General features: G+C 38.0%; 1 protein-coding gene across 1 annotated transcript in view; it reads right to left on the bottom strand.

Annotated features, from left to right (window-relative positions):
- The window catches only part of ZDHHC17 (zinc finger DHHC-type palmitoyltransferase 17), a 128,452-nt gene that overhangs the window by 64,113 nt on the left and 36,805 nt on the right, over positions 1 to 27,534 (bottom strand). Inside the window, exons 4-10 of the mRNA XM_060245116.1 lie at positions 22,828 to 22,905; positions 20,115 to 20,259; positions 17,492 to 17,556; positions 16,389 to 16,551; positions 6,686 to 6,811; positions 6,245 to 6,387; positions 2,539 to 2,639 (exon numbers count right to left, since the gene is read on the bottom strand). Coding sequence (XP_060101099.1) covers positions 2,539 to 2,639; positions 6,245 to 6,387; positions 6,686 to 6,811; positions 16,389 to 16,551; positions 17,492 to 17,556; positions 20,115 to 20,259; positions 22,828 to 22,905 — 821 coding nt within the window. The remainder of the gene's footprint in view (positions 1 to 2,538; positions 2,640 to 6,244; positions 6,388 to 6,685; positions 6,812 to 16,388; positions 16,552 to 17,491; positions 17,557 to 20,114; positions 20,260 to 22,827; positions 22,906 to 27,534) is intronic.

Genomic DNA, 27,534 nt, shown 5'->3' with positions numbered 1-27,534 from the left:
CATTTAAATGTTGGTGTGATTCTCCTCACGCAGGTATTATAGGTTTCACCAAGAGAGGCAGAAAACTTTTAGAAGCCTTGAAGGAAAGGAGGAGAGTTCCCCCTCTCCCCTTCTCAGTCTTTTGCCTCTACTTGAATTCTGCTTCAGCCCCGGTTCTCCATTTTCTTGCTTGTTAAGAGCAATGCCTTAAAAGTCAGCAATAAAAAGAAGGAACACTTACAGACATGATAGTAGAGATGCAGCTTGTCTTGCTATTGCAGAGTCACTTAGATCAGAAAAGGGGGAAGGAAAAAGCCGGCAGTCGACCCTCGAGTCATTTAAAAATGGCGATCAGAACAGCAAGGCTTGGAGAAAGCGGGATCGGGGGGCAGCCGCCTCCACTGTCACCCCCGTTCAACCACTCAAGCTCCTTGCCTTCTAGGACCCTTGCTGGGTCCCAGAGTCAAGTCACCCTTCGTGGGGGGCCCCTCGAACAGTCCGATTTAGAAGCGGCTCTGGACGCATCGGTCAGAGCCACTCCTAACGACGCGTCACCGAAACCGGAACTCATTACTTTTAATTCTTAAAGACTGCTGAAGTTTTATATTCTGAATTCTTCTTTTTAAATGTCAGATGCTGTTTAAAATATATATATGTACTCTATTATATATATGTCATCTATTTAATCCTGTGTTTCCTATGTAGATTTTGTTTACATTGGTGACTCTCACTCACAAAGTACATGCTCATTAAAAATGAATATGGTAGCTTTTTTCAAGCATCATTGTGAAATGAGCAAAGTAGCAATAACTTGGTAACTGTAATCTGTCAGCATACTTTTATATGTACAAGTGTACATAAAACAGCATATAGTCAAGGGCTCTTAAACTACTAAAATGAAATTGCTGATGATCTAATGCAATTATACAAATTCTTACACCTTACCACAGTAGTAGAAAGTAGAAAACATAACCCCTTTTTTTTTTTAAAAGAACCTATAGGTTGTGAGAAAGGTAGCAGGAGATTACAAACCAGTAAGAGCAGATAAATCAAACCTCTGTTAGACCAGGTTAATCAAGAAAGCTGTTATTTAAAAAGACAGAATTACAGAAACTTACTGAAGACAAATCTACCTTACTGAAGACAAATCAACGCTGCTTCTTGCAGAGGAAAGTGCTGCCTCCCTTTTTGGAAGTCTTTAAAAGTGTTAATCATTTGGTTTCATATAATCTAATATACAAAATAAATCTGAAATTCTGTGCTCTGCTGAAACTGTGCTCTGCTGAAAATAATTTTTTAAAAACGTAATAGAACCTCACCATAATTTTCCTGCTTCTTCTGTGCAAAAACAGAGCAGACATGTAATTTTTTCCTCTGAAGTTGTAGGCAACTTGACTGACAGCAGATCAAGTATGGTTATCATAGCCAATAATGAGGGTTTGCAAAATTAAAAGACTGATATATAGTATTCTGTGGAAGACTATTCTTGGCAACTTAGCTGTGTGATATCCACTCCTGCTTTGGTCTGCTACTGAAGGCAAAAGCTAGTAACAATGATTTAATGATCAATGCAGCTAGTGAGGAAAATGGAAGGTCACTGTGGGAAGAAAACTCCAACAGACACAAGGCGGAAGGGATAAAAAGCAAGGGCCTGGGAAACAGCAGGGAACCAGGACAAATTCTAACTAGACTCAGGGACTGAAGAAATGTGTTGTGACAAGAGAAGGAAAGCAACATGACCACAAGGAGCTGATCTTTCACAATGATGAATATTTTTTTAAAATCATTTTTTTTAAATCATCAGCAGTAGCTCTCTAAATTCTTTACAAACATGTACACCTTCAGGTAAGACAAACAAAAAAAAACCCTACCCAGGATTGGCATACTATTTTGTCATAAATCCATTAAACTTTCTGTAATTTTGTACATGGTATAATTCAAGCCGAAAGGTTGTAACTTCAGTATTATAAATAACTGCTACAGTTGTAATTGCTTACTTCTCTTCTGTATTCTTATTTAGTAAGATTAATCATACATACGTACTTTAAAATATTTTCCTCCCACACTTCCAAATCTTAAACCAGATTACAAACAAGAGATTAAAAACTCTTTCACAGATTAAAATCCTATCTACTCTGGAGACTTCTTCAGTAACTAGATTCTGCCTTGTCCCTGTCCTGTGCACTTGTCTCCTCAATGCAACCCTGTTCTTTCACCTTCTTTAACCATATCCTTTTTGGACACCCTTATGAACTCACTTTACATGGAATTAGACAACTGGCCTATGAAAGTCAGTATCTTCTGCAGAATTTCAGAATAATTCAGAATAGTTCTGCAGGATTTCATCTCCCTGATCCTTTTAACTAGAGATGGTGGGGACTGAAATGAGGACCTTCTGCATGCAAAAAGCTGTTCTTCCTCTGAGCCATGATCTCCTTTTTCATTCTGATCTCAACTTAAGAACTTCAAAGTCAACTTTAAATAATATATACATTCCAATAATGCCAGTAAAATGAAATGACTCAAATGGCAAACAGTTGAGCACAATATAAAGGATATCGTTCCAAAACCAGAAAAACCATGTCACATACATCCAGAATTTTGTTGCTAGGTAGATTCCAAGAGGCAGTGCACTGTGCATGGAGTGATCAAAGAATGATCTGTGGAAAAAAAAATAATGTCATAGAATAAACTGTAGATTTTGTTCAAAGCCGCAGTCCTAAATCATTCATTACAGGGTTGGGGTTTTGCTGTGTGTGTGTATGTAGTTTCAAAAACTTTGATAGCTGAAACACATTACTAGCAGGTCAACCTACAGTCCTATAAAATGTTTTTAGTTCTCCATGTGACTATAAAATGGAAGTATGTAAAATAATTGACAAGAGGAATCTATAATACCTCACAAAATATTTATTTCCCCTTGGTTGAAAAAAATTATTCCCCCTTGATCTTACAAAAGTGCACACACACAGATAACTGATTTTTAAAATTTTGTAATCAGGAGACAGTGATTTCACAAGGCCACTTGACGTGATTATTCATCCAACTTTTACAAAATGATTTTATAAATGGATCTTTATAGAAGAAAAGTCCCAAAAGAAAAAAAAATTACAAGAACAAAAAAAACCCCCAAACCCGTATTGTTTCAGGATGGCCTTGCAAACTTCATAATACTTTAGGGAGGGACTGTGGCTCAGTGGTAGAGCATCTGCTTGGGAAGCAGAAGGTCCCAGGTTCAATCCCTGGCATCTCCAAAAAAGGGTCCAGGCAAATATGTGTGAAAAGCCTCAGCTTGAGACCCTGGAGAGCCGCTGCCAGTCTGAGAAGACAAAACTGACTTTGATGGACCAAAAGGTCTGATTCAGTATAAGGCAGCTTCATATGTTCAATGCTTCCACAGTTGGATTCTATTAGATGTTTCTGTAAATCAGTGAGATTACAAACTTCTACAATCACAGACTAACGTTCTCCTACAGTCACACTTTGACAGCAGTTAAAAGTTAGCCTAAACTGCATACTCAGCAATGGTCAAGATGATAGTTATTTTAACTGAGTTTGAAGAAAAACCTAATCCAGAACATGAGCTGTAGTAATCTACTTCTCTTAAATTCACTCAAGCAATTTCAATGGTTAAAATATTCTAAAAACTTACATATACTCTATTTCTTAAACTGAAAAGAAATACAATTAAGGCCCTCCCTAGAACAGGGGTGTCGAATGTCTGGCCCATGGGCCAGAACCCGGCTGCCCAGGACTTTAACCAGAAATCTTTTCTCCCTTCTCCCCTCTCCTGTCCTCATTCTTTGAAGCTCTGGTGCTTCTGAAGTTCCCAGCTCCTTTTGCCTTGTTTTTGTTGACTGCAGCAGGAACCTTTTCTGGGCTTGCCAAGTTGCAAGGAAAATGCAGAATGGATTTTCCATTAAGGTCTCTGGATAGTCTATTAACAGTGCAATCCTAAAGAGAGTTACACCAGTCTAAGCCTATTCATTTTAATGGGCTTAGACTGGAGTACGTCTCTTTAGGATTGTACTGTAAGTCTATCTAGGCCCAGAGTTCTTAATGGAAAATCCGTTCCACATTTTCCTTGCAACTTCATCTGTGCTTTAATGTGATTTAATGGAGTGCAGCTCAGTTTTACTTTCCAGCATTCCTATGGCCAGTTGAAGCTGCTTTCCTGGAGTTGTGACCTTGCAAATAGAGGGTTGATGCTTTGAGCCAGCTTGACTCTGCTGAATGGACACGAGAACTGCTGTCTAGTGAGTACTCTACCCTGGGAATCCACAGCCAGAGGGGAATATTACACTGGAGACCCATTGCCAATCTGAATAGACTGGATGTTGGGGTGGGGGCGGGGGAGAAGCTTGCAATGCCCAATCATTTCATGTTTTCCTATACTAAGAGCAGTTTATATTTTCAGTTCCTGCTGTGATCTTTGTGCTATTTATTGATGTTTTATTTTAAAAATTGCATTGCCAAATCCCAGTATTCCCCACCTTTCCATTTTAAACAAAATATCGCAAGAGTTTTAAGTGTGTTTGTATTTTAAGTTAAAAAATAATATATTTAATTGTGTGTGACCTTTATAATGTTTATCTCTCTGCTACCTGGCATTACATTTGATGACATGCATAGCCCAGCCTCATAGGGTTGGTGCTAGGGTTTTTGGTGCCCTAGGCAAGCTGCCTACTAGCGTCCCCCCAAAATTTTTTTTTAAGAAACAGAGAACTGTAAATTAGTTCGACACCCCTGCCCTAGGACCTTTCCTAATGCAATAGTTATTTTCCCTGAATACATTTTATATTCAAATGGCAGGCATATAGTATTTGTTTGACCAGTCAAATACTACAAAAATTTCTCTTAAAAGCTACTTTTCAGATAAATAAGCTTCTTAACAGGTTGGATTATAGAAGTTCCAAAACAAAGTCACATCAGAATTGTGGAAGAGAAAACACTGACACATATCAATTCTCATTAATCCAAAAGTAGAATAATTCATGAACTCATAATTATCAAAGATTAAAATTTATTTTCACACAGAATACAGGATGAGTGCAACTTCCTTCTAGAACAGAATGGGTTGGGCCCTATACTATGCATTGCCAGCATAAGACACTGACGGAAGCAGTTTCTGTCACTTTCCCCTTTCCATAGTACCCTCCCATGAATGCTGGAAAGGCAGGTGGTTGGGAGACATACATCGAGAAAAATACTTTCAAAATGGTAGCTGTAATAAGGATGGAGGGAAAGAATGAAACAAGCCCTGTTGCTAGCACAGGAGTCTGCTAGCATATGAGGTGGAGAGGCAATTTTGCCCACTTCCCTGTCCTCAATGAAGCTGCCTGTATTACAAGATTTTTTATTCATGTGGTTCCCCCAACCCTGGGCACAGACTTCCCATCATTCAAAGGAAACAGCATGGGAAACATATTTTCCATCAACAGTGCATAGGATTCAACCCTGTGCTTTCTACTACATAGCCAAAGAGCAGAACATAAGGATATTAAAAATACTACAAGGGTCAAGCTACAGCAATTAAAATGAGTATCAAAATAAATATTTATTATATGATGTATACCATAGTATAATTAAAACATAGGGCCTGAATATCAGGCTGCATTAAGAATCAGAACAAGTTTTACAGAAACTGTAATAATTTCCCATACAAAGTAAATGAACATGTCAAATGCCAACACAAGACCACACGCGTTTCAGCCTCAAGGGCCTTCCTCAGTGGTGAATAATACATACTTTTTAAAAAAAAATCCAGAAAATAATATACATCAATCCTAACTAGGTGTTATTATCACACATATATGGCCATTTGATTTTAATTGATGGTTGATGACACACACATCTAGAAATATTGGACACTTTATACCAGATTATAACAACAATGAAGATTTATTTGTGAACCTAATTACCATGTGAAGGGATCCATGGCCTGCTTTATAAGTTTACATCAAACCACACGATATATTTTATTTACTGCAGCTTGACTCTTGAATCATTTTCAATATATTTCATGTTGAGTTTGGTTTTCCCCTTCTCCTTTGTTTGTTTCGTAAGGGTATTAAAACATGCCCCCCCAACATATACATCAGACACGCTTGCAAGTTTGTATTTATATTGAATAATAAATTTAATGACACACTGAAATATAAAACAATGGATTACTTTTAAGAAGGATATTTTTATATATGAGACTATGTTTTATGTAATATCACATTTTCTTTCTTATAGAATTATTCCTACATTCAATACTTACTTGGAAAGAAACTGAACCATAGCCCAAACACCACCATACATCAGTCCTTTAACAAGCCAGGAATCAATGTCAAGGTCTGCTATAAACCCAACCAGCCAAATAACTAGGAAAGGTGTTCCCAGCATCACCTTCTGACGGAACTCCTACATAAAAATAGACATTTTAATAAGAAGCTTAGATATTTTATAACTATTTAAAAAGTAAATGATGACAAATTTGAACATAAAGACACTTCATAGAGTGTTTAATCTCATTAACCCTTTAAAAAGTATTAATCTCGCAGGTTTAGGAATGATCCCACTTTCTCATTCTGCAGTGATAGGGGGATGTGGGTGGAGGAGAATGCATGATCTGAAGCCGATATAATACCAGGAGGAAACCAGGATTTGAACAGGGCCACAATTTATATGAAAGATTCAGCATTTAAAAACCTCTTCTCACCTTATCAGCTCTCAGCTTTCGGAGGAATGATGGATTGTCATATCCCTTAGCCTGCCTTGCCTCCTGCAGATGGTTTATCATCCAAACATTTTTTCTTTGTTTTGCTAAATCAAGTGGTGATTCGCCCTAGAAAGGATACAAATGATGGAAGGGTGTTTTTTCCCCCCTTTAAGTAAAGCTAAGGCAAAATAATTTAATTTTTGAAAATGCACCATTAAACGTAATATACATTGTGTCAGAGATAGTTTCTTCCACACATTTCTCATTATCAGATGAGTGACAAGGAGGTGGCTGCTTCCATTGTCTTCTGAAACAAGCTTTCCTGCCTCATTGTAAGTTCTTTAGGTTACCTTGGAGAATATATGAAATAATGGTTGAGAGTTTATAAACTCCACATGCTTAGCTCGCTAGTCTGGAACAAGAACTTCCATCTCAAATATTAACAAGCAGCAGTTATTATCCTTCCATGCAATTTCTTCAGCAGACATGCTTACTGTGTAGAAACCAGAACTGCAGATGTTCAACCCATACATGTGGTGGATTAGAAGTACCACAGTATGAGACAAGCAAGCATGTTCTAAAGCCCTGCCCTATCTCATGCTTGCATTGTATATAGAGGACATGCCCATGTCCTATCAGGCTGACCTATATACCTTGATTTTATGGTATACGGATAATATAAATAGGATCTACATTTTACAATTCTCTATAGGAATCTTCACATACAAAGGATGACCATTAACCAAGATAGACCAATACAAATCCTCTGCCATGTATACCTACTGAACATCTATCTGAAAGACACATTAAAAAGCTATATGAAATGTTATCAGCAAGCAATGACTGTGCCTTGCAATTTAATAGTACTTTACACCCAAGTTACTAGACTCCTAATAAAAATGAACAGATAATAAATTGATTGCTGGTATCCAATGTCAGCTTGTATTTAGCCTTTTATTTAGAGAAAGCTTTGCTAACTAATTTCAAACATTTCTCTCCCTGATTCAAAGGATGAACAAAAGGGAATCTTCTAATGGCTACCTAACCACACACTGCTGAGTTCGGCAACCATTAAACCAGTCTGCATTCTCCTTTGTCTAAGATATACTGTGTAATGATTTGTGCCCACATTCATCTGCAGATCTTAGCCACTTTGCATAAAATGATTAAAAGCAGAAATCTACATGGAATTATAGATGTAACTGCACTGTCTCAGAGCAAAGTAATTCACTCATCATACCTTGCTGAAATCCATTTGTGATCCGATATAGAGCTCATAAAGTGGGGTGGTACAGTGTACCTTAACTTAAACTATTACAGAGATTTCAAGTGACAGAAATTTACAATTTGTTTACACCACAAGCAAAAGATAACTGTGTTCTTGTAGTGCAGAGGAGGCAAAATACAACCAACTGAAGGTACCTCCAGCTCCAGTTTTGCACTCCTCCTCTCTTCTACTGAAGGTAACTCTCCTCCTAAACAAAGCATTCATGGAGGCTTGAAAAATGGTTGAATCCTCCATCGCTCGGCCCCCGCCTAAAAAAAAATGAGACAGGTACCAGGAACTGAAAAACAACCCAGAAAAGGCAAATAGCCTTCAAGATAGGATGCATTGCAAGGATTACATATTTGAATCCCAGCATCAATGGCAACTGAAGCTCCATATGTGGCTTCCCTATTCAGGAATTAAATATCAGTGGAAACTAGACAACAATGTTTGCTGTTTCATAGGGGGAATTATCCATCCATTTCCAAGGGGTATGGACAATCAAAAGATTCTGCTTTTCCTTGGGCGTTCTAAGGTTTAAGATTTCTTACAACCAAAGAAACCAATGAACTTGACTTGCTGCAGCATATAACAAAGACTGAGCTCAAAAGCTGCCCACACATCTATTAGTTTCTGCAGGGGAAGGAAGTCTTCCTGAATTAGAAACAAATCACTATGCCATGTACAATCACTTAATTTGCAGGAAAACATGCCCAGTATAAATACTATTTTCCAGACTTTCTTTCTCTTATACAATCATGACTTCCAGGATCTCTTCAGACAACATAGCTAAATGAGAAGTATTTAGAAACTATATCTATTACTCACTGACCAGTGGTGTCTTGTCTAATTGACTCAATATCAAGCAAATAAACACATTTTGACAACTTGAGAGAAATCATGGACAGCCTAATACTATGCAAGAATCAGAATCTTTTAAATATACTATAATACAGTGTACAATCAGAATTCAACAAATATAGCTTCAAATGCATATTGAGATGATGAAGATAAAATCAAGTGCCATAAAGTTAATTTTATACACAGTAAATAGATATTGATATATGTTTGATATATTTTAATTGATATATTGATATATATTGATATGAGCATATAGTTTATCGAAGTATTTAATCCTACATCCATATGACTCAAACAATACATAGCGTAGCATATACAACATACATCAATATATCAAATGCTTCTTTTCCTTTTCCTTTTTATTTCCCTCTCCCCTCGAAATGACCAGTAATAATACCTTATTTAAATTGGAAGCCATAAGCAACCTTTTGGAGTTTAACCAATATATCATTATTACACCCCCACCCCAGCTTTTACCCATCTTATATACTCAAACCACCTCTTCTTAACTTCCACAATCTTATCCTCACCTAACTTTTCCTGTTTTAATATCGTTAATATGTCCAACTGGATCCATTCATACAAATAACCATTTCATCTGTCTATAGTCCATTTTGTAGCATCTTTCCAGCCAAAAACTATAACTGCATGGACAGCTAAAATCATAGCTTTAAATAGATCCTGATAGGATTTGTCTATTTTATGGTTCCCCAAAACCCTCATAAATAACACTTTCCTCGATAATTCCACTTTAACTTTACATACTTCCTCCTCCTTTTCTAAGAGCTTTTGCCAAAATTTAGTCACCTTAGAACACTCCCACCAAAGATGTGTATAATATCTCCTTTTCCTTTTTACAATGCCAACAATTGGATGTCATTGTCAGGCTCCGTAACTCTATCATATTAAAATTATAGAATATTAACCACATGGACTCTTCACACTAACCCAAAGCCTTCTATTGTTCTGCAGCTAGCATGCATATCAAAGGGGGGACGTTTGAAGTGTTAACTTTGTTTAGGTTGTAAAAGGAGCAAAGGAATGCGACATTTAGTAGATACCACGGTTGACCAGCATCTTCCCAGAGGCAAAAAGATAAGCTGAACCTCTCGTGTGAAAGTTTGCACCTTCACTCCCTGTTGTTTTGAGAATAGTGGTTTTGTTTAGATATCGCTTTGATGTAGATTCCATAAGACTAAGAGACACTCATTCCCAGGTATTAGTGTCAACTTTTGTATCCAGCTATGAGTTTCCAATAAAGTATACATTGTTTCAATGAATACTGCCTTGAGTCTCCATCGCCTGACAGTCATTCCCTTGACCATATAAGATAGTTGAGCAGGTTTCATATACCATTTCAATATTACTTTCACCTCCATTTCTTTAAATCTCTCCATTTTTATATCACTAATGCCTCTCATTATTTTATCTCTTTTTCTGATAATGCCACGTGTTTCTCCCATTTTGACTGTATTATACCAATCATATAATTTTTATCTTCAATCATCATACTGTATATCTTTCTTACAATGCCCTTTTTATCGTCTTCTTTAATTCCATACAGTTCTTCCATCGCAGTTTCCTCCTCATTTAATATTCCAGAATACTTCCTTTGTTTCAAAATATTATATAAACTAATAACCCCTTAACCAATATTGTCCTCCCACTCTTCCCAACACATCTTGCATGGGAATTAAACTCCCTTGAGCATTATACATATCTTTCACTTTCCATAGGTCCTTTCTCTTTAGCTCCTTCCAAAAAGTTGCCTCAAAATTTTAAAATTCCTCATTTAGTGATTCAAATGGGGCCCACTTTGAAAATGGAGGCATCCACTTAACCTGCTTTCCCCCCATATTTTTAATGCTATCTTGGGCCTATTGTGTTCTCAATCTCCCTTTTTAATCTTTGTGTAACTATTGCAAATTTGCCTGCTCCTCTGTTTATACTATCTTCCCAACAGACCCATTTATCCTTACTTTTACTATCCAATTCCTTCAACAGTTTTATTTGAAAAGCTTCGTAATATCCTTCCAAATGTGGCATATCCCAACCTAACTCTTCCTTTGATGAATATATCACTCTCCTTGATATTCTAGCTTGTTTCTTTCCAAAAACTCAATTTTAGTGCCTTATCCCACATTGCTAATTGCTTCTTCGATACCCATTCTGGAAGTACCTGAAACAAATATATCATCTTAGGTATTATAAACATTTTAAGTGCCTAATCTTCCCTAGTATACTCAAATACTTATTATTGCATTGATTTAAATTTTTTTGTATCTTCTTCCATATTATTTTATAATTTATCCCCACCAAATTCTTAATATTTCTTATTATTACTCCCAAATATTTCAATTTCTTAATTCCTAGTTTCATGCCTGCTATTTCTTTTTGTTCCTTTAAATCTATCTTACTGAACATTATTTCTGACTTCTTAATATCTACTCCCAAACCTTTAAAGTCTTCTAAAATTATTACTAATTCTTTCGTTGCTTCTAGAGGATTTCCTAAGACCAATAATATATCATCCGCAAATAAATTCAATTTAATTTCCTTCTTTCCTACCTTATATTCCTGTATTCTACTACTATTTCTAATTCTGACTGCCAAAGGTTCCATAGCTATAACAAATAGCATAAGAGATAAAGGACACCCTTAACTCCTCTCTGTATCAATACTTCCCCAATATGTCCATCATTTATTTTGATCACTGCTCTCCCTTCTCTATAAATTTCTTTTATTGCATTCACAAAAGGTCCTTCAAAACCAAATTTATGTAACACCTGGAACAAGTATTCATGACTTAATGTATCAAATGCCTTATATACATTTAATTTCAAAAAAGCAATCATCTTGCTTAATCATTATTATTTCCATGATATAAAGCATTGATCACATTCCTTATAGGGTGGCCTATATATCTTCCTTTCACAAAACCATATTGATCTTCTATTAAATGTGGTAATAGCTTCTCCAATCTATTTGCTAAAACCTTTGCAAAATTTTATAATCCTGATTTGCCAAGCTTATCTATCTTTATGAATTAGGATCATACGGATCTCTCTATTGTTTAACAATTGTAATAATTTCTGTCCTCCTCCAAGAGTCTGGAGCTTTCCCTTTACTCAAAATTTTATTAAATAACCTTTGTAATTCTGGAACTATCAAATTTCCCACCATTTTATAAAATTCCGCTGTAAATCCATCTCGACCTGATGATTTTCCATTTTTTTAATTATTTATAACATTTAAGATTTCTTGTTGTGTAATATCATCACTTAATTCTATCAGCTCCTCTTCTTTAATTTTATTCCTTATAACGTCACCAAATTGTTTACTTTCCTCTTCTTTAAATAACCTTTAGTAATATTTAGCAAAAATCTCTCTTATCTGTTTAGCCTTAAAAACCTTATTTCCCTTTTCATTTTTCATACACCCTATCCCTTCCCTTCTTTTCTTCAAGTAATTTGCCAACCTCTTCATTGTATTTATATTACTTCATTGAAACTCATTTTTCACTAATAAATCTCTTTTCCATATAGGTCCAAATCCGGCAGTTTTTCAAATTATTCAACCGTTCCTCAATTTGCCTTTCATGTTTCTTTTGTAATTTCCTCTGAAGTTCTAACATCTCCTTCAACTTTTGCTCTCATATAAGCTAGTAAACCTAGTAAGCACTGTTATAAGAGAAAAGACATTTTTGCAAGTTATATTTCAATATCCACACAAGATGCATGGAATTAACCTATCAATTTGTCCTGGGCAAGCAGCTACCTGAAGGTACTTTCAAACAGTCCTGGCACATGAAAGATTTTTTTTTGTTTTGGTAGATTCATACATTTGTATTGGCCTGTGTATACCTGCAAGAATGCTTATGGAATTACCCTGCTGATTATGTAGCTGATTAAATGTTGATTAAAAAGTAATGGAATAAAAATGTGTATGATAAAAGCCTTTGATACTTTTGATACAAAAGTGATACATTTCTTCACTAAAGCTTCCACTTTCTGAAGATGAGAGAAGGCACACACAACAAAAAGACAATCTGCAAAAGCTGTTAGCTCAAGAGATTGAATACCCAGTCACTTCCAATGCCAAAGGAGTAAAATCACATCATATTTATTATATAGCTAACAGTTGTTGTTTTTAAAAATCCTTATAAATCTAACTATCTGTCAACAGAATCAAATCCATGTTGAGAATAGGATAGATATAATTTGTAATGTGTGAAAGAACTAGATAAGCAACTAATTTGGGGTTGAATCTAGACTTAAATTTTCCAGTGGCAGAATGGAACTTTCTTGCCTCCCTCTCCCAACAGTAGATCGCTGAATTCCATTAAATGCTGTTCTTGGGGGGCAAGAGACCTCGAGGAATGATGGGAAAGGAGAAATTGGTGGAAATTGTCAGTTTATTCTGGATCTGACCCATTGTGAGGAACACACTGTCAGCAAACCTCTGACTTATAAGATAATACTCTGCACCACAGCCCTTTTCTCTCCTTTTCTTTATATGGTATGAAATGGCTCAGAGGGAAAGAGAGTCATACCACACAGAAAGAGGGAATCATCCTGCTCTTTTGCCCATAAATCATGAACTATTTTAGGATGGATGGACGATGTTTCTGTTCAAACTAAAACAGCTCCAGTAATAATACAGGAAAAGTGACAAGGAGGACCCGTCTTACAGTACCAGTGCCATTCTCAAGCCATTTCAGGCAACACAGACAGGAAGCGAGGTAAATAGCAATGACAGACCCAACTGACATACTTCAGAAGCTGCTAGCAGCTACCCACTTCTTTTCCTTAGGCAACATAGTCACCATACACACTACTTGAAATCAGGTGGAAGTACTTGATATTCAGCACAGAGACAATTCAATGTTCACTCTGCCCTGGCTATTTTTTTTTTAAAGGAAAAAGGGGGCAACACAGTATGGATTGATAACAGACTAGAGTACCTGGACTTTAAGAAACAGACACATGCTCAGTATTTGTACTAATTTCCTGATAATACATAAAATAATCTGCACAAAGAAGGGCAGTCTCAGAGTGCCTCCAAGAGCGCACGCTCGGCTAACCCACAGCCCCTGCGCTCAGCCTTTTTGGGCAGACCTGAGAAGGCTAAGCAGGGGCTACAGGCAAGCCCTCATGCACGCACACCTGGCCTGGCCACTTTCATCTTTAAGACAAAAGCATCCAGGCGGGGCGCAGTCTCTGGGCTCGCCTTCCCTTGCAAGGGAAGGCAGGCTCTGAGAGCGTGCCGATGTCCTGCCAGCTGCTTTTGCCTTCAAGGCAAGAGCAGTCAGGCATGGTGCGCTCTCCTCCAAGCCCACCTTCCCTTGCAAGCACATGCCGACACACTGCCCAGCTGCCCTTGGCTTCCAAGAGCAGCAAGGCAGGGGAAGGGGGCGATTAGTAGCACCCCTGCAGGCCAGGTGGTGCCCTAGGTGGCTCCCTACCTGGCCTACTCCCATGCGCCAGCCCTGGCAGCCAGGGCTCAGCTTGGCCAGGCCAGCAAGCAGTAGCCCACTTGCACTGGCTTTTATAATCACATTTTGTTTCCTCAGCCCTGGAACCTTCTTGTTTCCCCTGCCCTGAAGTAGCCAAGGGTTTGAAAGGCTACTTTTACTGCCTGCCAGAATGCTCACTCTCTGCAGTCTGCATTTGGCATTAACCCTTTTGGGATTTGTGTGAAAAATCAAAGGCTTTCCTCAATCTCCTCTCCCCCCCCCCCCCCGGTGCATTTAAGCTGGAGTTGCTAGAAAACGGAGAGCAAGATCCAGAAGAAGGTGGGTGTTTTGAAGTTTAGAACCATGTGATCTGGCGGCTGGAACATGTTGTTGGGACTGATTTTTTTTCCTCTCCGCTGTGCTTTGGCCAGAGGACTAGCAATATCTGCAAATACTGCTTTTGCAGCTAGAGGTAACAGATGGGAGATGGGCCACGATGTTTGCAACCAAAGTTCTCTCTCCATCTCTTCCCCCACTCCTGCAATTTAGAAACAGGCTCAAAGAGGGCACACTCTTTCCAATTGGCTCTCCTGACAACAAGCTGCAAATGCTTTGGAAGTGTGCATTGGTGCAAGGTTGGGAGATGCCACGTGATGAGATCTGATTTGTTTTTAAAATCTGCTCAATGGCTCTGCTTCCAGTGACTTCTTAAGAATTGGCTCAAAGAGGCCAGTCCTAAAATAATAGCGTGTTATCTTTAGAATTTTTTAAAGACCATTTCTTTCTCCCCCCTTCTGAAAATGTTTTCTGTTCTGATGGCTAGAAATCTCTGTGTGATTGAGGAGTTTTTCAATGACTCTTTTAGCAGGTTGTTGATAATTTCATTAATCTGTGAAACTATTAATTATGTGAGACATATTTTTGAAATGCCACCCCTCCCCCCATGTGCTAACTTTGCTTTCAGGACTACTTATGATAATTTCTGTTTATTGTCATTCACTGTAACTCCACCCCCCCCCCCTTGTTCATGAACAGAATTAAGCAATATGGGCTGGATGTGTCTTCCACTGTAAATTGCTTATTCCTGTGGCCTACATTCTCTGGTTGCAAATTCCAGATTTTACTCACTTTCTGTGTAAAATAGCATTGCCTTTTGCCTGTCCTGAACCTACTGCCCGTAAGCCTCATTGGATGCCCTCAAGTTCTAACATTTTGGGAGAAGGAGAAAAATTTCTCTTTCTCAAATCTCTCCATCCCTTACAAAATTCAATAAAGTTTACATCTCTGCTACTTGGCATTACATTTTATGATACACACGGTCTGCCCTGACAAGGTCCCATCTATGTCAGATCCGGCCCCCTGTCCTAAAGTGATCCTTTTAGTGGTGAGGCCAGGGAATGAACCCACGGAACAGATGCTGAGTCATAGCCCTGTATTTATAACATTCACTACATCAATAAAATAAGCATGAGACTTTTTCTCTTCTTATAGATTTCATCTTCCACAGACAGCAAACCTGCTTGAGTCACTCTTTCAATAAATTACAATGCAGTTCAGACACATCACTACAAGAATACTACTTTTCTTCTCTTGCTACAACGTTGCTAAGTAAAAACTTGTCTGCAGAAAGGCTCTGAGGCTGACCAACTGCTGCTTGTCAATGATTGAGGACAAAACACAGATGTTCCAGACTAGAATAGATATTTAAAGACAAAAAAACCTATGCAGAGCTAGTTTATAATCTATGAAGTGAAAGGAAAAACCGTGGCAGTAGAAACTGGTAAGAAATATATATTTTAGTGAGACAATTTTAAACAGATAATTTACAATTCAGTCCAGGAGATTGGAACTGTCCAACATGCTGGGGAGGCATGAACATGAGGAACAGCAGATACAAAGAAAGAGGTGTGCTAAAGACAGGGTGTCCAGCCACTGCATATAGGGATGAAGAGTAAGGGCTGAAGTAAATGATTCAGAGGGGTGAGGTGGGAAAAATAGACACGAGAAAAAAAAACAACAGCAGGCATGTATCTGTGAAAAAGACATGCAAACCTTATAACAGTAAAGAATCTATGGACAGGACTATAAATTTCACACTAGTTAAGAACAAGTATATTTACCTTGATATTCTGGGCATCAACATTAGCTCCAGCTTCTAGAAGGAGACTAATCACTGTTGTATTCCCTGCTAGTACTGCCCAGTGTAATGCTGTATTCTTATGATATTTGTCTCCCAGATTCACCGAAACATTAAAAGTAAGCAGCAATCGAGTTGGATCCACACTGAAAAATAAAAGCAAAGCTAAATCTGTATATAGAACACACCAATATATTTATATTAACTGAAGGATCTGATCTCCTGGGGGAGGGGGTGGAACAGAGGGCAATACAGGTCAGATCTCTTTCTCCAATTTAAAAGGCACTAATGAGCTATTCCTCCTCCCCACCACCACTCGCAACACACACTCCATGAAGAAAATGCTGATTATTAGTTTCTACTCAAGGCACAATGTTTGACAGAGAGCACAAGGAATTAAAAAATTAGGTATCCAAATACCATTAGCATTTTAATGAACATCAAGATATTTCATTTGTATTGTATAACCGAGTACTCTTCTCCGCTAATTGTCCAAGGGGTACTTCCAGTGTGAAACTTGGAGAACAACAAGTTAGCCAATTTTAGGACACAAACACAGAGACAAAAGGAAAGTACCTGGATAGCAGAAGGCATGCCACTGTGCTTGCCTTCAGAACATTATGTTGCTTCTGTACTAATGCAAAGCTATCTTTAAAAATTCCGCTCCTCTTAATAAACACATATATAAACACAGATGATTGTTCAGTCTAAAATGTATTTTAACTATTCAAAACACCCAGACTTCAAATACAATTCCTACTAATTAAAAAAAATTAGATACAAAATAGGGAGGAGGGAATGATCAGGAGGACGTTCTAGTTTGATGTGAGAAGGAAGAAGCCTGATCACAGCTCACTGCAATATCACAGAGGAAAATATTCAATGAAGGGGATGTAAAGTACTGCACCACTTCATCTCATTCCTCATACAGAACTCCTCTGATGTTGATGCATCCTCTTCATGAATTTTTAGAAATAATGCTTTAACATAACCAAAAAAACCAAATTAACTATTTTATAAAGTTTATATGCTATTTGACTAATATAAAGAATTTCACATAATTTCAGTTTTGAATAAGAAAATTACCTATGTGTTCTGTAAGCTGCCCACATTAAAGGAGTCATTCCATTTTGATCCATCATGTCTACATCCTAATGAAAAGAGCAACAGGTAACCATGTAAGTAATATTATTAAAGAAAGAACCCCGAGGAACAAATTTTCAGATGTCTGATGCAAACAAAAAAGCATAATGAATTATCAAAACCTGGTGCAGTGACCCTAATGCTGTTGACAGAAACATTTTTAATCTATTAACTGAGATTCTCATCTACTGCAAAAAGGATAATGCAGCACTACAATACAAGAAAAGAGGCCATAATACATGCTGTAGCACCATCTGCTGTTACAAATCAGTCACTTTTATGAACCAGTTGCCTGATACATTATTCAAAGATCAAACAATAAGATCTTGTGGAAAAGTTTGAGGGAATAAACATGTGGGCAGAATCCAAAGTGCAGGCTTTGCACTTCTATTTCTTGAACAACCCTCCCCCTAGAAAACTGATTTGGGTTTCCCCCTGTCATGATTCTAGGCAGAGTTCAGCCTACAGGCTCCAAGGAAGCTTGTATCAGAGTAGCTACAGGGCCTACATTTCCCTGGATCCCTCTGGGTAGGCAGAGGTTTTAGAGGGAAAACTTGCCCAGAGTGGTGGGACCTGGGAGGAACAATAAAAGGCCAGCCAGAGAAGGAAATTGGGTTCTCTCTGAAAAGGCTGGGCTGGAAAGAGGTTTCAGCTGGAAGGTCTGGGCAGGGAATCCTCTGGTTTTGCAGGCTCCTCCACAACACCAGCCAGCTGGCCAGTGGGGGGAAGCCCTGCCTCAACAGCCACTTTTAGATCTCAAGGAGGCTCAGAAGCTTGTTAGTTGTGTCAGGGCTGTTATTTTCTTTGCACCACCTTTTACTATTTTTCCACTTTCACTGTTGCATTAATAATTAAACCCAAAAAAATTGGTTTTTTGAGCACTTACAATAAACTTATTATTGTTATACTGCCCGTTTCCTCATATCTCTTCAGTCACGGATAGAAGGTGTTTGTTAAGAAGGAAGATAAGGGTCAAATGGATGCTCTGGGACCTCCCAGACAGACTCTTACTAGAGCGGTGACAGCCAGCAGAAGGCCCTTCCTGGTCCCCAGTATGTGACATCCCCCCAAAAAAGATCCACCAGATATATGCTTAGGCTAAGCTCAAGTAATTCTTTAGATTCCAGCCATTATCAGCTCTGGCTACTACACTAGTCAATATAGTTACTATTAAATCTTCATAAATTCACAAATGCTTCTGAAATAAGTACAGCTTCTGAAATAAGTACAGCTAGTCTGAAATAGTAAATCTGTGCTATTTGCACACTTGATAATATTTTTACAATATTGGTTGTAGAAGTTTGAGTTGATAGAGATAGTGAAAGATGACTGGCAGCTCTGGAAACTGGAAACTAAGGTTCTGAGAGATACAGAGTAAAGCTCTACCTTAAGGACATCTGCACCATTCTCTGGCTACTGAAAAATCAGAGTCAATAGTAGCAAAAGCTTTCAAACAGTTCCAGGATGCCCTGCCCCATAGTTATGGAATCTACAAACTTTTCAGCTGAGCTTTTTAAGAATCTGCTTCATGTGTAGATTTCTAGCGGCCAGGTACTGATACATAAAACAAACAATCTTTATAAAATAAAAACACATAATATTTAAAACTGAGTGTTATTTATGAAGACAACCTGTGAATAGATTCAGTTTAAATAACTTTATTGGAGTCCAAGGTCTCAATAGTTGCCTTCCGTTTAAGATCGAAGGCCCTCTTTTCTATCTGGGAGAATCTTTTACTTTTACTGAAGGAGATTCCCTTTGAAGTCTATGAGAAAAATGTGTGGATATTTGACTAGAATTTGTTAGGTTTTCTCCAGTTCTGGCTGGAAATATGAGCTATTCTGAAGTTGTAAGGCTGGCTAGGAAAAGGGTTATTGAAGATGCCTTCAACACATGCTCTACTTTTGCAGTAGGGATTTCCTACTCTTTGACCCTCCCCCTTGTATCTAAGCCTCCTTAGAACTCCTGGTCATAGCATGCTTTTCTGTTAGGCAGACTGAATATCCTGCCAACTATAGAGCTCAGGAGACAGAGAAGACCATGTACTTTGAAAGGAACATGGAATTCCATGCTAATTATCTGTTGCTTTACAAATGTTAAGTCACTTTGGGCCCTCATTGTGGAAAAAGGCAGGGTATAAATTAAGTGAATGAAATAATAAATATACATGAAAATTTACTAATAATAAATATACATGAAAACTGCAATGCATTTTTACACATATATACAAGACAGCAAACAAGGTGAAAAAGTTTCTGCTTTCAATACAACATCCTGGGAATAAGATCATGAAATTATCCTGAATTAATTAAATACCCCCAATAGCATTTTTCCTTAAACAGCACAAAAAAATCTGAGAAAAAAAATGCAGTAAGAACTGTATAACAGCTATATATTTAGTTAAGCTTAAGGGCTTTAAATTATGTCACAAATGAAGCCAGAAGTAGCTTACTAGCTAGTCCTGGAATCTTGTGATATACAATATTTGTTTCACAATGAACAACCCAGTGAAACAGAGTCTGCAAATACAACTACCACTAAAAAGAACAAATTATGAAACATTTACCTGTCCCTTGGCTATCAGATACGCAACAATAGAGGTATGTCCAAACTGGGCTGCCAAGTGAATACAACTGCATCCTTCTCCATCAATTAAAGATGGATCGGCACCATATTTCATTAGCTGTACAACCATTGTTAAATGACCCTGTCTAAAATAAGAATACATGATACAGAAAATATTTTATTACAATTTTTTAAAAAACATAACCTTAAACAGATGCATACTCCTGGAAAGAACAGGGGCATATCCACTATCCCCTCTTCCACCCCACCCCCCAATCAACCCAGACTATCCCCTAAGCAGAAGTACTTCTAGTCTATTAGCAAAAAATCTGATTTGTGGGCAGCAAGAAACTCACTTTTGCCGCAACATCCCTGGAAATGTTTGAATACACATCTCAGAAAACATCACCTCTTTAGAAATTTGGACAATCTACTGTCCGATCACACATGAGAATTTTATTCCTGATATTTCCAGCCTGGAAGACTTAGCACAGAATTCTTACATTATGATTGTCAACTGCCTGGAGAACAAATGTCTTGTCATAAGAACCCTGCTGGATCAGACCAATGGTCCATCAAATCCAGCATCCTGTTTCACACAGTGGCCAACTAGTTCCTCTGGACAGCACACAACAGGGCACAGAGACCTAGACTTTCCCTGATGTTGTCTCCTGGCTGTGGGATTCAGAGGCTTAGTTCCTCTGAATGTGGAGGTTCCTCTTAGTCACCATGTCTAATAGCCACTGATAGACTTATCCTCCATGAATGTATGCCGTTTATTCTCCAGCAGCAAATTCCACATTTTAATCACTCACTGTGTAAAGCAGGGGTAGCCAACGATAGCTCTCCAGAAGTTTTTTGCCTACAACTCCCATCAGCCCTAGCCATTGGCCATGCTGGCTGGAATGATGGGAGTTGTAGGCAAAAAAACATCTGGAGAGCTACCGTTGGCCACCCCTGGTGTAAAGTAATACTTCCTTTTGTCCACCCTGAACCCACTGTCCATCAGTTTCACTGCATGCCCTTGAGTTCTAGTATTTTGGGGAAGGGAGATAAATTCCTCTTTGTCAACTCTCTCCATCCCATGCATAACTTTATAAAGCTCTGTCATGTCTATATGGAGGCATTAAGGGTTTTAAATTATGACACTTTGGAGTCAATCAGCAATGTTTCTCCTGGCCAATTTGGCAAGGGATCATGGAGGTTTTTGCCATCTTCTGGGCATGAAGCAGGGGTTACTGGGGATGTATGTGTGTGGGGTATTTGTGAAGCCCCTGCATTATGCAGGGGGTTGGACCAGATGACCCTGGGGGTACCTTCCAACTCTGATACTATGATCCTCTGAAGCGCCCATTTTCCAGACTTGAAGGAGTCATGAAGCCTGGAACTCTAGATGACCCCTGGCCACTTGTTTTCTGAGCTAACTGCTTCCCTTTGTCCATCAAATTTTGCAAACATCAGAGTGATCATCTCAACTTTACAGCCCACAGCCACACGTGCACTGAACTGTTCACCTTCAAATTTTCCAAACCCCTGGGTCACAGCTCCTCAACTTTACATATTTGGAAGGTGCGGTGTGTCTGGAAAGGTACAATGATTGTTTTCTTAAAAACAAACAGTTTTATAGATTCCCAACTGTATCTTCTGCTTTTAAAACGGTAGGGTCAATTTGACTCCATTTATGTTTTTGTGGGGTTGTAATGTTTTCAATGTGGGATATTTTTGACCCCAATTCCAAATTTTACTGTCTTTTGTCCTGTATTTCTGAAGGAAGTTATTCTTGAGGCCTGATTTTTTTTTTCTTAGTAGCTAATGCTATGACTGATTGAGCTATCAGATTTCCATTGTTTTTTGCTGTAATCTTGGGTCACTTTGACCCCTATGCCAATGTACTATAGTTGTTGGGTTTTTTTCCCTTGAAAGGATTAATAGTAGAATAGCAGCAAACCTTTGTTAATATTATGAAAGAAAGGGGTTGTTAATATTTCCCTATGACCTATCAAAGTAGTAAAAGGATGCTCCCTCTCACACACACTTTACATGCATGACAATAGAATGTTACTGTCTTAGGGGTAATAAATGAAAAACAAATATTAGAATTTAGCTTTCATTACAAATAGCATGGAGGGGGATGTCTGGAGATATCTTGGGCAAGGATATTCTGATTCTTCTAATTTTTGGCCATAGAACTCAGATGATCATCCTGAAGCTGGTGGCTAATTTTGAGATCCCTAGTTTTATTTTCTGATTAGCTATGCCTGCCACAGATGGACATGAGGATTCTTTTATTATTACAGATGCATTGTAAAAGTTATCCAAGTGATGTGTTTTGTTATGATATTTGGGTTGGATCTGGACCATGTGGAGTGGCAGGTGGGCCCAGATGGAATCTTTGTCTGGGGGTCCATAGTGGCTCTTGGCAGCCCTGAAAGAATTTAATCCTAGTGACATGCTTGAGATTATATTGTCCACCTTTGCAGAAGGCAGAGAGACAATTGAATTTGAGTGAAAGGTAGTCCTTAAAGCAGAAGCCGCAAGAATTTTTGAATAAAACTGACCTCCTGTTGACTTCCTGTGATGCAATGGTACCTGATGAGAAAATGGAAGTCTTTCTTGCACAAATGTGTGAGCTTCCTCCAAAACAAGTATGAAAATGAGCAACCAACTGCCTCTGACATATAAACTGAAGGCAAAACATCCCTGTCTTTCCTTACCTTGTCGCCCAGTGAAGTGGTGTGGAGTTTAGATCCCCTCCCAGCTGGTCAACAATAGCACCTTTTGATATGTAGTACCTGAAATTCAAAAATGGGTATGTATGTAGTAATAGAATATAGCTGTTAGAGCCACTGTCATCATTAAACATAAAACACCAGAAACAGCTGCAGAAATCAATAGAAATTCATTTCCTCCTTGCTGTCAAAGACACATAAAAGAGGGGAAACCCACAGCAGTTATTGTTACTAAAATGCACAACTGCTGATTTATAATAATAAACTTAAAAAAAATGTTTTTGGGTCAGGGTGTTACCAGGTCCCAGGTCTACCAAGTAGTTCAGACCTTTATTGGCATAAGAGCAATAATGATTCACAATCAAAAGTAGGTACAAAGGCCTGAAATATAGTAAGAACAATACATAAACAATCAATTAAAATAGCAGCCAATACTAATCAAAAGGAGACACCCAACAATTAAAATACAATAGCATGCCTAGATTTAATTTTATAGGCTTCTACTAAGAAGTTCGCAACACATGTAGTAATAAGGGGATTAACATCTTCTAAAAGATAGGATAGAATTTTCCTTTTAGTAAATACATTGTGTTGGAGATATTCAGCTAAAAATTGTCTACGTTGTGAGGCCAGGAAAGGACATTCTAAAATAATATGGGATATAGAATCAAGGACTCTTAATTCACATGGGATAATCTATTTTGGAGAGGTATCTGTCTAAACCTACCATAGAGAACTGTTGATGGGAAGGCATTTAAACGCGCCAAAGTAAAAGTCCGACGATGGAATGGGGAGTCTAAAGTAAAAAAATAATGGGGTATTTTCCCATGTCTTTGGGGTATACCTAGATTGGCTGCAGAGCAAACAGGGGGACGTGAGGGGAACACTTTTTGGTATTCGTGATCCATAAACCTTAGTTGGATTGTATTTAAGATATATAATTCGTCACATAAGAAAACAGTGTCCACCTCAATACCAAGTTTTTGTAGTTTGTGGGTAAATGTAGAGAGCCAAGTAATGCTATGCCTGTCTTTCATCAGGTAGTATAATAAACTTCCTGAATCCATTCTGAAATGAATTTTTAACCAGAACTTAAAAGCCATAATCCAGGCTCTGGTTTCTAGAAGGTGTAAACCTAGCTCTGCACAAATGGATGAGTAGGGCACACATTTGGGAGTGCCTAAAATCTGATGGCAGAATGATGATTGCACATTCTCCATGCAGGGATTAAAGGCTCCAATCCACAAAGATATTCCATATAGCAACTGAGAGAGGATTTTAGCATTGTAAATTTTCAGAGTTGCTGGAATGAACTGATTACCTCCTGAGAAACAGAACTTTTTAATTTGCTCCAGAGAACATCTTACTAGACTTACAGCTCTATTACGATGCACTGGCCATTTAAGGTTGTAGTTAAAGGTAATTCCCAAATACTTGTAAGCCTTCACTTGTTCAGTTTCTTCTGTACCAATGCACCATTTACAAAGGTGCCAGCTCTTTGAAAAAAACAGGATTTTTGATTTTTCATAATTAATTACCAATTGATTCAATCTACAGTATTGATGAAAGGCTTTCAAATATTTTTGGAACGCAATTCTGGTACGTGAAAGAATAATAGTGTTGTCGATTATTGTTATCGATTATTGCCTTTGTTCCTCAGATCTATGCCCACTAGTTAGCTCTTTCTCGATTGGAATCCGCACTGAGTGACCATCTGCCCCTCCTGCTGACACTTCATGGCAACTCTCTTATAACTCATATGCCAGTATCTATATCCCCTGATAGTGTTTCCCAGGGCTCTGTTAAAAGAATCAAATGGACTACCAAAACAGACAAAGAGTTACTCTGCTTATTTCAATCAAACAGATTGTTGGAGTTTAGAACAATTATTGCCAAAACCTGTTCTATGGCGAAGGTGAATTTAGCCTATGCTCAGATAATTGCTTCCTGTAATTCTGTAGCCAAACCAATTTGTCCTCCTAATCCCACCTGTAATCAATGGTTTGACTCAGAATGCAGAATTATGGAAAAAATTTCTCAGAGACTCATTTAGAACTTTTAGGAAAGACAATAATTCCTGCAACCTAAAAATTTATTCTGCACACAAGGAGATATATCATAGCCTTATTACTGGGGGGAAAAAACAGTTTTATAAACAAACATGGGACCATTTGCTGAATACAATTAAAACCAAAGACTGTAAATTAAAACCAAAGACTGGCAAATGGTCTCTGGTTACTTGAAAAATAATTCAGCCCCAGCTGTGATTACACCTACTCCCCAAAATGAGTTGATTATTATTTTGAAATATTTAATGACCAAGATATTTCAATAAAGTGCAGAGAAGAATTTACCTTTCAACCAATCCAGAATTAATAATTGATCTAATCTCTGAATTGAAGACTAGCAAGGACCCTGGTTTAGATGGGATTCCAGCTGAACTCTTTAAGACGTATGTGGACTGGTGGGCCATTCCACTGGCAAACCTATTTACTCTTATCGATCAGAACGGAAACATCCCTGAGTCCTGGTTAAGACCATTAATATGCCCAATATATAAAAAAAGGTAATTCAGCTTCCCCTGGAAACTATCACTCAATCAGCCTACTCTCCATCTCATGTAAACTGTATTCTAAACATCTTGAACATCACCTATTAAATTGGTTAACTAAAGAAAAGATCATTGGCCCAGAACAAATTGGTTTCCTCAAAGGGAAATCTACAACTGATCATTGCTCCACCCTTGCCTTCTTGGCAGATAAACATATGAAGCCTAAAAGAGGGAAACTGTATACAGCCTTTATCGATTTAAAGGGCGCTTTCGACTCAGTCACCAGAGATCTGCTATGAGAAAAACTTATAACTCTGGGGATGGAACCATGCCTACTTTTCTTACTCAAGAAACTACATGATGCTACCTCAGGTGTTATTAAAGTATCCCCTGATGGTTAACTCTCTTCCAGTTTCCCAATTACTAAGGGAGTAAAACAGGGCTGTGTTCTTGCCCCTTATCTCTTTAATGTGTTTCTGAATGATCTGAACCAACATATGTTTACCAAGTAAAAGGCAAACTTATAGAAGAATATATAAACTTTATTTACAAGATAAAAGGGAAGGGAAACACAAAATGGGATGATAAAAATCAATTAAAACAAACATACTGTGCACAAAGGAACACTTAAACAAAACCTTCAGGCAATTTGCCTATCTCTCTACACTGGACTGTGTAGTAGTTGGCTAATTCCCTAGACTAATACTCACTGATGCTTTTCTGCTGTCAGGCCCACAACACCAGAGAGACGGCTTCCAAACTCCCGTCCTCATTCACCTGGTTGTGTTGTTACCTTCTCCTAGATTTCCTGGAGAAGACTCCTAGCTTCTAGCTTGGGAAAGTAGCAGCTCCTCCTTTTGTGGGCAGCTAGCCTGATTTTATCCAGGCGGGCTGATTGGTCAGCCAATCGCTGACAAGATCTAATTTAAAAGCTGTCATCTAGCCTTGACTCTAGATGCTAACCTGTCAAGGCTAGATCTAAACAATCTATGTCTTTTATGGACTGACTTCACAGGTATGTCTAGTTAGTCTCCACCTGTAACTACTTAAGTGCCTATTATTCTGACACACTGATGGTGCAAATCCTGAAACACTTATAAGCATATAGACATTGAGTGCACAAACACTTAGGTGTCTTTCAGTTTCTTGACACTTGCCTATTAATGATTGGTTTGTTAAAAAAAGAAAAGAAAACTTAAGATAGAAGAGCACAGGGGAGACTAGTGGAAGTGGGGGGGGGGGGAATTCTCAAAAAATCAGATCAGCCACTTCCAGAACTGAAGCAATCATGGGAATGTAATAAACATTGATTACTCAGGAGAAAAAGTTTTCTAAGGGAAGTTATGCATTCCATTATTATTTTCGAATGAAAAAGTATTAATATATGAAGCTTAAGAAGTTAATATTCATTGTGGGAGACAAATATGCAGACAATTAAAGGCCTTCCAATAATAACACCAATTCCAATAAATGTAAGAGACCCTTACAATAGACAAACAGGAGTACAGGGCTGAACCAACATCCATGGCCGTGATGTGACAAAGTGTCCTAAGACACTGCATGAGGAATCTGCTAATTGCCTTTAATATTTCATTAGACTGAATTTACGGGGGGCAAGCCTTATCCTCTTCCCAATATAAATCAACACCAGTCAAGTGTTCCTGCACTACACGGCTGTAGGCACAAAAGACAAGAGCAAGCACAGCAGCACTCATGAAACATACACTGCAAGGTGATGATGCCTAACTATGATGTCTGTCAAACTATCAAGTGAATAAAATTTGCATTTTAAGAACTATATTTAGAACTATGCATGCATGCAGTCTTAAAAGATGACTCTAATCGTAGCGAAAAACCTGAATTCTGGGTTTTTAGGTACTGTATGTATATATGGGAGTATGTATTTATATTCAAACCTACACACTGCTTTATAGTCATGAGTAGGGATGATAGATAGATAGATGAATTTATTGTCATTGTTCTCAACAAAAAGAGAGCAACGAAATGAGGTGCTCTTCCACAAACATACCAACACATCAAACACACATATTCATAAACCATTTAAATACATCTGAAACCATTAAACCATTTAAACCATTAAAACCATTTAAATACATCTAAAACGGATAAACATTCATAAA

Source organism: Heteronotia binoei, chromosome 8 (genome assembly GCF_032191835.1).
Source record: "Heteronotia binoei isolate CCM8104 ecotype False Entrance Well chromosome 8, APGP_CSIRO_Hbin_v1, whole genome shotgun sequence".
Classification (NCBI taxonomy): Eukaryota; Metazoa; Chordata; class Lepidosauria; order Squamata; family Gekkonidae; genus Heteronotia; species Heteronotia binoei.
The sequence above is the reverse complement of the archived record's forward strand: the minus strand, read 5'-3'. Positions and strand labels throughout refer to the sequence as shown.